This window comes from Eurytemora carolleeae, unplaced genomic scaffold (assembly GCF_000591075.1).
Source record: "Eurytemora carolleeae unplaced genomic scaffold, Eaff_2.0 scaffold373, whole genome shotgun sequence".
Classification (NCBI taxonomy): Eukaryota; Metazoa; Arthropoda; class Copepoda; order Calanoida; family Temoridae; genus Eurytemora; species Eurytemora carolleeae.
This window is the reverse complement of record NW_019396273.1, coordinates 70,653-85,020: the sequence shown is the minus strand read 5'-3', so window position 1 is coordinate 85,020 and position 14,368 is coordinate 70,653. Positions and strand designations below refer to the sequence as shown.

The 14,368-nt window shown below is 33.1% G+C and overlaps 1 protein-coding gene across 1 annotated transcript; it reads right to left on the bottom strand.

The window, feature by feature from the left end:
- Window positions 1-457: 457 nt before the first annotated feature.
- On the bottom strand, window positions 458-11,953 carry LOC111699891 (N-acetylglucosamine-6-phosphate deacetylase; the record flags this gene model as incomplete). Its single annotated transcript, XM_023470650.1, has 11 exons — window positions 458-616; window positions 1,455-1,533; window positions 2,358-2,430; window positions 3,247-3,316; window positions 3,913-4,006; window positions 4,813-4,864; window positions 5,180-5,253; window positions 5,992-6,163; window positions 7,009-7,107; window positions 9,819-9,912; window positions 11,803-11,953. Coding segments are annotated over 11 exons (993 nt in total), but the record flags the coding sequence as incomplete, so codon positions are not given.
- Window positions 11,954-14,368: the final 2,415 nt, after the last annotated feature.

Here is a 14,368-nt window from a genome sequence, read left to right as displayed (position 1 = left end):
ATCTAAGAATGTGAGGAAGCTATGTGGGAAGACTTTGCAACCTGATGATGTAATCATAAACGTGACTATTTGATCAAACAGCGTTGGTAGATTGAAATATAAAAGGTCCACAACATCGGGTCGTAAAGAACATATACGGAATTGAAACAGAGTTTGTGGAAAGAACTCAGTTCCTTTGGATGGAATGAGAACAACATTCAGGGAAGGGGGACGGTGAGAAAAAGGGTCAGAATGGGATAGGGGACGGGGGGGGGTAATAGCTTTAGAGGACTGAAAAAAAGGATGGGGTAAAAATATGTACGTAAAATTAAAAAATTTAATATGTAAAGCGTTGTACAACAAAAATATAAAATTTTCAAAGATTAAATAAATAAAAGTTTATTTTTAAAAATACGTTACAATTAATAAATATTCACAATATTTAACAATTAACAATTATAAATAAGTATTGATTAACTTTAAATATAACCATGCAATTGGTTTATATTATTTATCTTGTACAGTTTGTTTAAAAAACCATCTGATTTCTGGTATTCATCTGGCATAGTTCGCTTCATAAACCATCTGGTTTCTGGTATTCATCAGGTACAGTTCGCTTCATAAACCATCCTACCGTCTAAATAATTTTACTTTATTAAAACGTGCGATCAAAATTTTGAAATCGCACCAACAGACATGAAAGCTTTTTAATCAAGGTGTATCAGTCAAAATTCTAGAAATACTACAGTGCGATTTAAATATAGAAATCATGCGCTGGTATGAATTATATTCTAGAATCGCTTCAGTGCGATTAAATATATAAAATCGTGCTGTAGTGTTATATTTGTTTCCACCATTCTTAATTCTGAAGTAGATGAAATCAACATTTGCTAACTTTTTAAAACAGTTTATCTGTAAATAAGACGCTAAAAAATAGTTTATCAGAGATCGGATTAAACAAATATCGAGTTAATCTAGGAATGGTTAGTTGAACTAGATCTCTATTCATTCCTAGTTCAACTTCTTCTACGTAAATTGAGTAAATTCTGCTAAAATACTCTAATCAAATTATAAAATAAGAAGGTTTACGACTTTAGGATGCAAAGATATACGAATTAGAAAATAGAACACTAAGGCAAACTTCTTTCTTTTTAGAATTATGAATCATTAGCTGGGACCTCTTGTATTGTGGATAGATTAATGTTTGATCTTGATCTAGCTTTTGTCAATCTTCTCAGTAATTTAATCTTTATTCGATATCCCGCATGGTATAATCGTATACTATAAGAACACGTTGAAATGAAGAGATTAATCGTTGATCCTCTAACTTAAAAGTGCACACAGTGGATATCGGGATTATTAGTATCCAACAAAAATATCTCAGCTCTTGTCTGTTGAGCAGGACAGTATATCCGCTTCCCCCCCCCCCCTCCATATGTATCTCCTCCATGGATGTATTAAATGTGTTGATTTACCTATCCAGGTTGAGATGACCCCTAGATCAGCTGGTTCCAGGAATACAAGGTCAGCATCAGATCCATAGTTCAAGGAACCCTAACACAGGCATACTATGTAATATCATAGATTAATTAAAATAACAAATAGGACCCTAGATGTCGTCTTTTCAAGATTTAGGGGTTTTTCGTTCACAATAACTCTAAGGCAGAAGCCCAAGGGAGTCACGCGCAATTGGCGTAGAGCAGGCTCTATCTCTTTCTTGTAATTCTATGCAGCATGCGCGTAACTTCTTTGGGCGTCTGCCTCAGGGTTATTATGAACGGAAAACCTTTAAATCTTGAAAAGACAACATCTAGTGTCCTATCTGTTACTAATGAATCGATGTGTAATATATTAATGGTACTGACGTGATAACTTCCTAAGACCAGGCATTAAAAGAAGGGTGCATACCTGATTCACCATGGTACCCTTGAAACCTTGATCTGATCATTAATGTGAAAGATTTCATCCTTTCTTCAAGAATGTTTAATTCTAGCAATTTCGTTCATTGTTTTATATTTCATCAGACAAAGGTTGAAGGGTACCACTTCACGATAATATATTTGTTAATACTGTCAGAAATTTCATGCATTTTTTTAAAATTTTTTAACACTGAAATTTTCCTTGATTTTCTGCGCTGTTTTAAAACTAGATAAATTTATTTTTAAATGGAAGAAGAAACAGATAAACTCACCTCAACCCCTAATTTTCTAATCTTTGCAACCTAATGGAGTAAACCTTTGATATGTTTAACTTGGACGATTTCCAAGTCTGAAATATTGAAGGTCAACGACACAATCTTTCAAAGATATAGGGATTAGAGAATTAAAGTTTGAGACAAATAATCAATTTTTTTTATAAAAGTCTGATCGTATTCCAACCTTGGTTTTATCTATCCCTAGAGCCTGAGCAGGGTGCAAAGATGCAGCTTCTAGACATTCAACTAAACTGCATCTAGGAATATGCAATAATACAGAAATATGTTTTCTTCGATTAGATTTGTCTAATTAAAGAAATATTTCTCAATATTATTAAACATGGCAACCGACACTATCACTATAAAATTCAACACATCAAATAGTTGTGGCACTGTTTGGAGTAGTACTATTGTTACATATTACCTACACCTGGAGTATACCTGAGTTTTACTGATATCTATACTTGGAGTATACCTTGTGTCCTATACTGTTACCTATACCTTGATTATACCTGAGATTTACTGATATCTATACCTGGAGTATACCTAGTGTCCTATACTGTTACCTATACCATGGGTATACCAGGAGTCCTTCTGTTATCTAAACCTTGAGAATACCAGGAGTCCTATTGTTATCTACACCTGGAGTATACCAGGAGTCCTACTGTTATCTATATTTGGAGTATACCAGGAGTCCTACTGTTATCTATATCTGGAGTATACCTAGAGTCCTACTCTTATTTATACCTGGAGTATACCTGGTGTCCTGCTGTTCTCTATACCTGGAGTATACCAGGAGTCCTACTGTTATCTATATTTGGAGTATACCAGGAGTCCTACTGTTATCTATATCTGGAGTATAACTAGAGTCCTACTCTTATTTATACCTGGAGTATACCTGGTGTCCTGCTGTTATCTATACCTGGAGGATACCAAGAGTCCTACTGTTATCTATATCTGGAGTATACCTAGAGTCCTACTCTTATTTATACCTGGAGTATACCTGGAGTCCTACTGTTATTTATACCTGAAGTATACCAGAAGTAAACCTGGATCCCTACTGTAAACCATACCTGGAGCTTTTCCTAAACTTGAGAATACTCTTGTGCATAGTTGCCACTGAACCTGTCAAAGTACTTGTTCCTGAACAGAATTTTTTAAGTGTGAATAACTAACATGAGTTGTCCGCCAAAAAATAGAAAATTGGGATTTCCACAAAAAAAATATTTTAAGAGAACATAGTTTGATAAAATAATAAAATGCATTTAAATTGCAGTGTAAGAAATATATATAAACTATGAATTATATTTTACTAATAAGAAAGTATTATTTTCTGGAAATCAAAATTTATTCGATCTTATTATGAGTTTTGTTCAAGGTGCCCTGAAGAGAATTCTTTGCCGATTAGATGTGCTATGATAAAATTCATTGCAACATTTCTCTCTTCGTTTTGAGAATTTGAGATACTTCGAGAGAAATACTAATTCTTTGCTTCACATGCCTTCTTCAGCATATCAGTGACAAAATAAACATAGAACTCAATGATTCATCACCTATCAAAATCTTTGCTTTACTGCCAATTCGGAGAGAGATTGCTTATAAAAATTCCGTCTTCCTCTTGCAAACGCTTTTTAGATACTGACAATATGGAGTTTGTTTCTTTTGCCACTGAATTAATTGCGAAGTCAAGTTTAGCTAAAGAATTCGTATATTTTTTATAAATAAAATCCCCAAAAGACCTGCAACATAGGCTTCATCTCCTCTAACTTCAATCTGTTGTTGTCCAAACTGGTATTTTCCGTCCTGAAAACAGATATTAAACATACCCTGTATCTAAAAAAGTTTACAATAACTAATTTATCGTTCGCTGTTAATATTAATCATATTTGACAAAGATAAAATCGATAAAATTTGATCAAACTGGTTGTTTTCTGTCGGCTCATACATGAACAGCATCGTTTCTTTAGCGCACCTTAGGTAATTCATTTTTGTATCAAACTTTGCTGTAAATGGAAACATATTACTAAGTAAAAGTGATGATTATTTTTTCATATTCTATGAAAAAAAATATCTTTTTCCTTTTTTCTCGCCTAAAAACCGCTTTAAAAAGCATGAACATTCTAAAATATTTTAATCAATTATAAACCTAAGTTGTGAACCCTCTCAAAACTCCTAATTTCGTATAAGGGCACTTTGCTGTATTTACTGTGTATGTATGTAACACATTTATAGATTTTTTATGTATCTTGCAAAACAACTTTGATTTTTCATATCCCGTATAACCAATTTTTGTGTATACCACATACATAATTGAGGATACCTACATACAATACTTTAAACGAAAGTTATTTTATTTTATTTTAGATTAGAAAAATCTGCATCAATTGAATGTTTTCTTATCTTCACATTGGAGTGACAAATCTAAATATAAATATACTAGCCTTAGAGGGCGCTCCGAGCCCATCTTCTAAATTATTTGTGAACATGTTCTCTTTGTGTACATCGTAAAACAAAACAAAAATAATTCACGGATTTTCACAAAAAATGTCGTGGATTTTCAAAATTTTCAAAAATTTAATGAAGATCGAATTTTGATGGAGACAAATATTTGAAATTTTGATTTGATAAAAAGTAAATACCTTATTATTATTTAATTTGGTCGATGTTAGTAGTCCAATCAGGCCTGGATCTCTAAAAAAAGACTGTAAAATTGTCTAAACACTCGAGAAAAATGTTGAAGCAATATCTGAATTTTATTGTTACCATGGTAAACAAAAAGTATGCATAATCATGCTGCCATAAAATACGGACGAGTGGGCCGTTAGAACAGCGTTAAGTTCAGATCAGTAGCAAGATCAATATTAAAAGCTAAACACTTATTTCATTTCTATATTCAAAACAAATCTTCTATTCATAAAATTTTCCACGGCATATGAAGAGAATAAAAGTATTTATCAATCGTCTTCAATGTATTGATATATCCGCTTACTACTGTACTGCAGGTACCTGTGATGAAAGCTTGGCATAGCGTTGAACAAATGAGTGATTAATCCTGCACCACGTCGTACAGCCTCTTCACCCTGTACATAAAAATGAGAAAGTACTGTACATGAGATTTGTTAATTTCCCTTAGTGACACTTTCCTATGTGGTTATCTTCCAAAATGTATAGTTTCCCAATGGTGCTTTCCCCAGGTCACGCAACAGTCAAAGCGCTTCTGTCATGTGTGTATTTAACCTGAACCTTTTCGCAAAATTCTTTCTTGTAGTCTCAATTGTCATTTTGAAAACGATCCTTTTAATTTTAATCTTGAAAGGTATTTGCAGTCTAGTAGAAAGTGTTAAGACATTTTAGATCTGAAAACTATTGTCTGCAATAAAATTTACCTATTGACTAATTCGCTATATTAAACAGAAAATGTAAATAATTGAAAGGAAATGCAATCTTTTGAGTTTTGATTTAGATTTATAAAAAATTATAAGTTAGCTAGTCCAATTGTACCTTCTTTAATTATAGCTTGTGTATTGCACAGTATGTCCTATAAGCAGTACATGTTCATGTACACTGTACAGTGAGACCCATAAATTTGTGGAATAGGAAGACGACATTTTAGCATTCCTATGCGTTATATAGGAACTTGTTTTACCAGAAGCTTAAACATCAACGTATGAAGTGAAATGGGTCTGTTTACAGTGCACACTTGTTCTATTACATAGGTCAACTTAAAATCATAACTTGAGCTAAAAAGTCATCTTTTTTACCACAGTGTTGTGGGTCCCACTGTACAAAGTTTTTCAACAATATTTTGTACGGTGTACCTCTGAGAGCGTAGCTTGAGTATGACCCAGAGAAACTAGAATCCCTGTCTCTACGCAACCCTGGATAGCGTCCATAGAACCCTCTAGCTCCGGAGCTAGGGTGATGATAGAAACATTTTTTAAACCTGGACCATACATTTCCCTCACACTCTTAAACCCTTCAGTAGGGGACCTAGACACATTATTTTCTTATAAAAATATCAAGTTTTTCTATTTTAAACATTTCTACTTTAAAATTCGGTGATGGTGATGGACCAAACCTCTGTAGAGTAAAAAAGTAAATGTTAGTTCCACATTTATTGAAAATATATTTCGGTCTGGGCTGACCCTCGTCAGTTCTTACGATATAATAACCATCAAAATCGGTAAAAACAAATAAAAAATTTTTTTTGTTAAAAATCATAAGAAAATATACAAACAAAAAAAATTAATCAAAATAAAAAATTGGGCTGTCAAATGGACATAAGGGAAACAAACTCAGATTATGAGATGGAAAAAAGATAATTTACAAATATTCACTTTTTAAAAAAATGTTTTAAGACAATTACCATTCCTTGAGATTGTTTCTGTCACAAAGGTTAAAAACAAACTGTTTAGAATATGTATGTGTATAAAGTGGTGGTGGGGGTCGAACTAATTAACGAACATTTCTACTTTATTGCTGGAGCTTAAGCCTGCAAATGGCTTTCTGGAGAAATCGAAATAATGATAAGATATTTGATCAGACAAAGGTTTAAAGGGTACCGTTGTGAATTCTACATGCAACTTTATGAATGGAGAGTCACTTGAAAAATCTTACACTCAACTAGACAAAAGGACCATTCACTGGTCCAACTTTGTGACTTCGTAGCTCTTGTATTTCTGAATATACGCACAGGTATCAGAAAAGCAAATTCATCTGGTTACTAAAAGTTTTAAACATTATTTTCTCTCTCATTGCGTTTCAAAGAGAGGAGTTTTGAATGAAAATATGTATACTTTCACCCTAACGCAATCTTTACTTTAATTTGAGGTGACCTGATACATTGTGTTGGATGAGCTCCTTTCTTCTCTAAATTGATGAAAGGTCCTTCAACGTGAACTCCCAGAACCGTTGCTCCATCCTTTCCTCCTTTCCTGAAAGGGACTGGTCAATAATATTGAAAGAGGGATTAGGAAAGCATAGATCAAGGTTGTTTATTAAGGTTAGATACTCTGGATGCGTTCCGATTTAAGGAAAATGTCGTCTTCATAGCAATGTACATAGCAATAAAATTCTCATATGGCGTATCTTATTATTGAGGGAAGATGAAGTGACACCGTTGCTAGTGAGAGGGAGAAGGCTTTCATCCACTTGTCAGCTGTAAAAATAGGAGAAAATCCCCCCCCCTCTCACTGTGTCGACATTGCTATGAAAACGACATTTATAATACGGTGGTAGGCGATTAAATCAATATAATGAAGACGACTTTCGATTTTAAATATTGATTTAAATCAAGCTTTAATTAGCATGGACACACAAAAACATTGAACAAAGAGAAGCTGTCAATAAAAAAGATTCTCTTTAGTTACTTGCAAACTTGTAATTCGAAAAAAGCTTTGCAATTTCCTAGAGAACGATTTTTGGACCCCCCTCCTATCAATTTTGAACATGGATCTTAAATGTAAGACAGGTGGTCGCAGCGCTCGGCCCCCTAGCCTGTCCTAGCCGCAGCGCTCGACCCAGAAAGTGTCATACTTAACCTAACCCGAGGGCCGCAGCGCTCAGCCCCCTAGCCTGTCCTAGCCGCAGCGCTCGGTCCAGAAAGTGTCTTAACCTAACCTAACCCTAAATAAATACTAATTTAATTATACAAAATTGATAGGAGGGGGGGTCCAAAAATCATTCTCTAGGACGGACCCTTTGGTCCGTTCTAGAAAATGATTTTTTCAACAGTTAAAATTTAGATTAAAAAGTCGTCTTCATTTTATTGATATAATCGCCTACCAGTGTTCATTGGAGGGCATCCAAATATCTAACCTTTTTAAACAACCTTGTCATAGATCCAGATAAAGGTTGGGGTGATAGGGTTTGTATATATTTTAATGGTTCAGGAGCTGTATTTAGGTAAATAAACAACAATCTTTGTTATTGTTTTGTTAAAACTAATTCATAGCAGTTCTGAGATGTGTACTCAAACCCTTTCCCTCCTATATCTTGCATACATGCACTCACAAAGGGTCACATTTAGTTTATTGTATGTGTATCAAAATGTGTATTTCTCTTCCATAAAACATAACATAAAAAAACCAAGCTTAAACATATTTCAGAACTTTATATTCAGATATGGTGCAAGAATCACAAAGAAATTGAGTCTTTGCCACAAACTCTGATTTTCTAATCACAATATCTTTGGAACCAAATGTTGCAGACCTTAGATATTTTAAACTATGAATTATGTTAGATCAAATAATCTGAGTTTGAAATATCAAAGGTTTACAACATCGAGTTCTAAAGATATTGAGGTTTAAATATTTGATTTTGTTCCAAAGACTAAATTCCTTTCTTTTTATGACTTAAAAATTCTACAGAGTGGGACCCATCAGGTGCCAATTTCAACTTAGTAGCACAATTCTTCAAATTTTGATAAATGATAAATTTCACTGAACAAAACCTGATGAATAAAGCTACAAAGTTGAATTTGGCTTCGGTGATACGATAAATTTTGTTTTATAAAAATTTGACATTTCTTAGAGTGTACAGGATGAATCATAAATAACCATGCATCAATTTGCACTTATTTAATTCATTCATAACTCAATTATGGTTTATCATAAAAACTTTTTAAAAATTAGGAATTTATATTTTTAAAGTAAAATAAAGATAAATTTAAGGGGTAGGAATTTCTGATTGATGACGGTACCCTTGAACTATCTGATCTAGTAACAATGAGAAAATTTTCATTCGTAAAAAGTTTTAATTTCCTTCTAAATCTCCGAAGCATAAATGTGTAAATCACTTTAAAAGTGAAAACAGACTTGAAAATAATAAAATTTCACACAGACATATAATTTAATGGACACCGCCGTTGTAATGCAGACATGACACATAAACTACAAACTATTCTTATTATTCTAAACCTAATCTTGTATTTAAAAAGTGATAAGGCATGGAATAACTTTTTTTATTATTTCTCGAAGACGGTGACATATTTCCCTGTAAATATTTATGCAAAAATGTATTGTGCTGTGTTGACGTTTAATCTTTGCTTCTCAGATTCATCGATTTTATAATAAAATGGAAATTTTAACTTCAAAATATTTTACTTTCTTTGGGGAAAAACAACTGTGAGAACAAGAAAATCAGGGATTTTTAATTTCTTCTTGATAAACGAATTGAGTTTTTGTCACAAACTCAGATTTTCTAAATTCTGTTCGATCAAATGGAAAATTTGAGTTTGTGGCAGAAACTTTATTTTACTTTGGTTCCGTAAAGGCCTTACGGAACTTTTCCTGAAGCTGTTAAAAATTGTAAAAGTTTCGGAAATTAACGTTTGGAAACTTTCATAACTGAACAAAGAATAAATCTAACCCTTATATGCAACACAAGATTGACATAAGAATTAATGTTTACTGGACGAAAATTTCATATGGAAAAATTTGTTAAGATGGTTCCGCTTGATTTCCAAAAAAAATTAATGTTTTTTTTTTCATTTTTAACTGCTCGTGACCTCGTGAAATTGTGAAATAATGAACTTATGTTAAGATTGCATTACCTGGATGTCATCTAGCATATTTTACATAAAAACTTGACTTCTACAAATTATGTTTCGAGCAATTATATCTGCAGATTAGAAAGGAAATTATACCTAGGTTGAATGAAGGGTAGAATAGTAGAATAAACCTCTGGTGGTGAAGTGACAACTGTAGGACAATAACTGGTGACTCCATGGGCTAGAATACCTAGACATAATACACAATGCACAACCCCGCACTATTGTTGCATGATCCGAACCAATATAGGCTTAAACTTCAGAGACGACTTACGGAATATGTACTGCCTGTCTCCTTATATTTATGATTCCCTGCAACTGAAAACTTGTATCTTTATTCACTCAATCATTAAATAAGTCATAAATAGACTATATTTATGCTAGGCAGAAGATAGAATCTTGATATTGTTATATGTTAGGTCATCTTTACAATCTTATTCGTTGTGGGTAAATTTTCAGGTATAACCACACTCCTGTATGCCAAGTCCATTAGTGCCTGATTCTATCCTGGTTAAGTCATGTGTTTGTTGTATATTCTGAACCAATAGAATTTTGAAATAATAAAGCGGTAATATCTATCTTTCTATCTATCTTATTAGAGTTATTAATCCTTCAATCGGCGCTATAACAGTAAATGGAAATATTTACTTCTACTGAAACTATAGTGACCAATATATATTTCTACTTTAACTAAGAGAAATAAACTGAGCGCTGCTGTGTCGGATACTCCTGTTCGCTTGATCTTGATATCCATTGTGAGCACTTCACTTCAAATTTGAAAATCCATATCTTCATTTTTGCTATTCCTCCCTTGATCAAGTTATCCCTCCCTTGATCAAGTTATGAGAACTGCAAATTAAAAAATGGAAATGAGATACTAGAAAGAATAGGAACTGACTGTACAAATAAATATTTCAAATTTGTTGGACTCAAAATTGATGAATTTTTAAATTGGGACTATCAAATTCAACATGTTTCCAATAAGATTGCTAGCTCAATTTTTGCTCTGAATCAGATTAAAAACATTTTACCGTTAAACATTCGTCTACTAGTCTATAATGCACTTGTAAGGCCACATATTGAGTATGGAATTATAACATGGGGGGGCGTAAAAAATGCTAAACTACAGAAAATCAAGTCTTTGCAAAAAAGGGCAATTAGAGCAGTAAATAATAGTTCATTTAAGGCACATTCAGATCCAATATTTTTCAGATTAGAACTCCTAAATCTTGATGATACAGATGATACATATAAACTAGGTGTTCTATCTTTTATGCATAAATACTTTTATGAAAACCTTCCAGCTTCCTTCCAGGATATGTTTAATTCTTTAGCTGAACCAAATAGAACAAAATCATATAAACTTGAACGAGTTCTCTTTAAAACCCTAGAATGTTTTCCCTCTGCCTTATTTCCAAAAATATGGAATTCGATTGAATTAGAGCTTAAAGAAACTAAATCTGCAAAATCGTTTAAAAGAAAAGTCGCCAAGATCTATTTAGATAGTTATGCAAATTATATCTGTAAAAAAAAAACTGTGTACCATGTGGATAAACTTAGTCTTTACTATCTTCTTCACCCTGTAGTTCATAAACATGATTCTAATAACTTATGTTACCCTCTATTCCAACCCTTACGCTGATTATCCTCCCTTTTCTTTATACTCCCTCACCTCCTCCTTATCTTTTACCTGATTTATTATCATTCTTATGTTTAAAATGTACAATGTACATTGTTTTTATCTGCAATTCTCATTCGTTTATAGTGGGCCAACCAATTAAAACAACCTACTCTGGTTAGGCGGGTCCAAACTACATAGTAAATTGTGATTTTTTTATTTGTATTATCTCGTGCTTTATAGTTGAATAAAAATATGAAAATATGAATGAATCCCTCCCTTGATCAAGGGATACCGAATAAAGATATCTCAAGATTAACAAAAGGTCGAAACCAAGCCTTGGTCTCGATATCCACAAAGCATAAGTTCCCGAGTTTTTATCTTATTTTATCAGCTACAAAAGAGATAAAGAATAAGGATTTAACCAGGATGAAAATGTGGAAACCCCGATTTTACTCTTACCTCTTCCTACAGTCCTAATACATTGATCTGCACTCTCCTTGTCCTTGATATCACAGGAGAAATCTACTCCGAAAGCTCCGTTGATTTGAAGATCAATAAATCCAGGGGTTATTATTCTTCCCTGGCAGTCTATACGCTTTGTGGTCCATTTTCTTAATATATTAATGACGATCGAATTTTGATGGAGACAAATATTTGAAATTTTGATGATTCATAAACCTTCCCTGGAGTCCCTAGATGTCCCACAAAAAATTTGGGCCCGATCGGTTCAGCCGTTTTGACGTTTATTGGATACAAACAAACAAACAAACAGACAAACAAACAGACAGACAAGCCAAATTTATATATAGAAGGAATGAGCTTAATCTGTCGATCAATGCATTCTGAAGGAATTAGTAATTTAAAAGTTCTGACCTCTAACTTCTTAGTTGTGTTTTTGATACCACACTTGTTTTCCGATTTCGTTAGCGCCTGATCCAATCAGGGGTCAGTCATGTGTTTGTTGTCTTTTCTGAACCAATAGAAATAGTATGGCGGTACATCTATCTTTCTATCTATCTCATTATCCAATTAGAGATATGAATCCTTTAATCGGCGCTATCAGTAAATAGAAATATTTACTTCTACTGAAACTATAGTGGGTGGAGAGGTAGGAAGACTTAAGGGGGGGACTATAGTGTACCCAAATAGGTTGTCAAGTACTTGACAACCTATTTGAGTGTACCTGAGAATGTGACAGTTTGTAAACTGAATCAATTCTTCTTCAGTCATTTTACCTCGCTGAGATCTAGACAACTCTAATAAAAGGTAGTCATCACAATTTTTTAGATTTAAATTAAGTGTCGCAATTCATTGGCCTTTGACTTTACCTCACCTACTTACTTATACTTTTGTGCAAGGTTATAATGCAAGGAAAGTTAATGCAGTTGCGTATACTCTGTGTACATATTGAAACCAGTTCTCTCTGGGCGGAATTAGTAAACAAGAATAGATGCATCAGTGTTCGTTTGATATCCGAGGAGGTTAAATGCATTATATTGAAATACTAGACACCGTCTGAATTTTGGTATTTCCTCTACTTTTTGTCGCGAGTACTGGACAATTTACGATTTAATTAATCAATAAAGAAATTGAAAAACTTTAATTTTTCATAATCCGTTTATCTTTAAAAACCCGATGTTGTAGATATTTCAAACATGAATTCTATCTAGTCTAAGTTTGGAATATCAAAGGTTGCAAAGATATAAGGATTCGAAAATTTGAACTTGCGGCGAAAACTCGGTTCCTTTCCTTGTTTTTGTTGTTTTTATATGAATGTATTTTGTCTGTAAAGGTTTAACTTGATACTGGAGCTAGTTTTCAGGTTCTTTAGATCCTTAACCTGATATTCTACTTTCAAATTTGGGAGTCCCTCAGGGTTGAATTCGCGGGCCGCATTTCATATGGAAGTAGACATTGGGCGATATGTACCAAAAAATTATCAAAGCTAGTAAGAGTGTTTATTATTCAATGACAAAATGAAACCTTATTTCAAATTGATACTCAGGGTTTCAAGATATCTAAAATAAGTAAATAAATGATGAATGATGATGTGAATTGGACATTTCTAAAAAGGTTTCCTGAACATTTTTAGAAAAACTAGGATATAAGGGCGCTTCGCGCCCATCTTCAATTTTAACTTTTAATTGTTGCTCCATCTTTCAGCATTTTCTCTTTACTTATTTGCGGATTTGCAATTGTTTTTAGTGGATTTTCAAGTTTACGAAAATCAAAAAATGTTGAAGACAATGTTTTGTAATTCTGAGCAAAAAGAAATTTGAGCTGGATCGGTTCAGCCATTCTGACGTTTATCGGATATAAACTAACAAACCAACAGACAGATAATCAAATAAAAAACCTTGCTGACGTTTTTTGCAGACTAATGTCGTAGACCTTAGATATTTCAAGCTATAAATTCTGTTAGATCAAATAATATAAGTTTGTACATTAAAGGCTTACATCATTTAGGTTGCAAAGATATATAGGGTAGAAAAAATCAGAGTTTGTGGCAAAGACTCAGTTCCTGTGTTTCACAGAAAACAAAAATAAAGTTTATGATCCGGAATTGTAAAGATAACTAAATGTTGTATCATCTGAACTGATTTGACCGTTACTTGACTGTCGATAAGAAAATATTATCAGTGTAAGAATATCAAACTATTGATGCTTATTCTTTTTGATACAAATTTTTCTAAGCGGCTCGAATCTGCTTTTGGTTAACCACGTCAAATTTAAGTAAATTTTTTGTTAAATTAAAATCTAACTTGTTTTCAATCATAGCGCCTCTTTCTGAAAGACTATAATGAGGAAAAACATGTTTGAAATTCCTACGATGCTGCACATTTTTCTCATACTTGGCCGTAAAATCAAAATTGGAGGAGCTTCTAGGTTACAAAGTCATGAATTTATAGCCTTATTATGCTGCGTTTGTCTCAAAGATAAATTTGAAATTGAAGATTGGGAACCCAGCTTTGCCTGGAAAATATATTTTCTCTGTGAAAGTCAACCCACTGAATTTATAATTTTC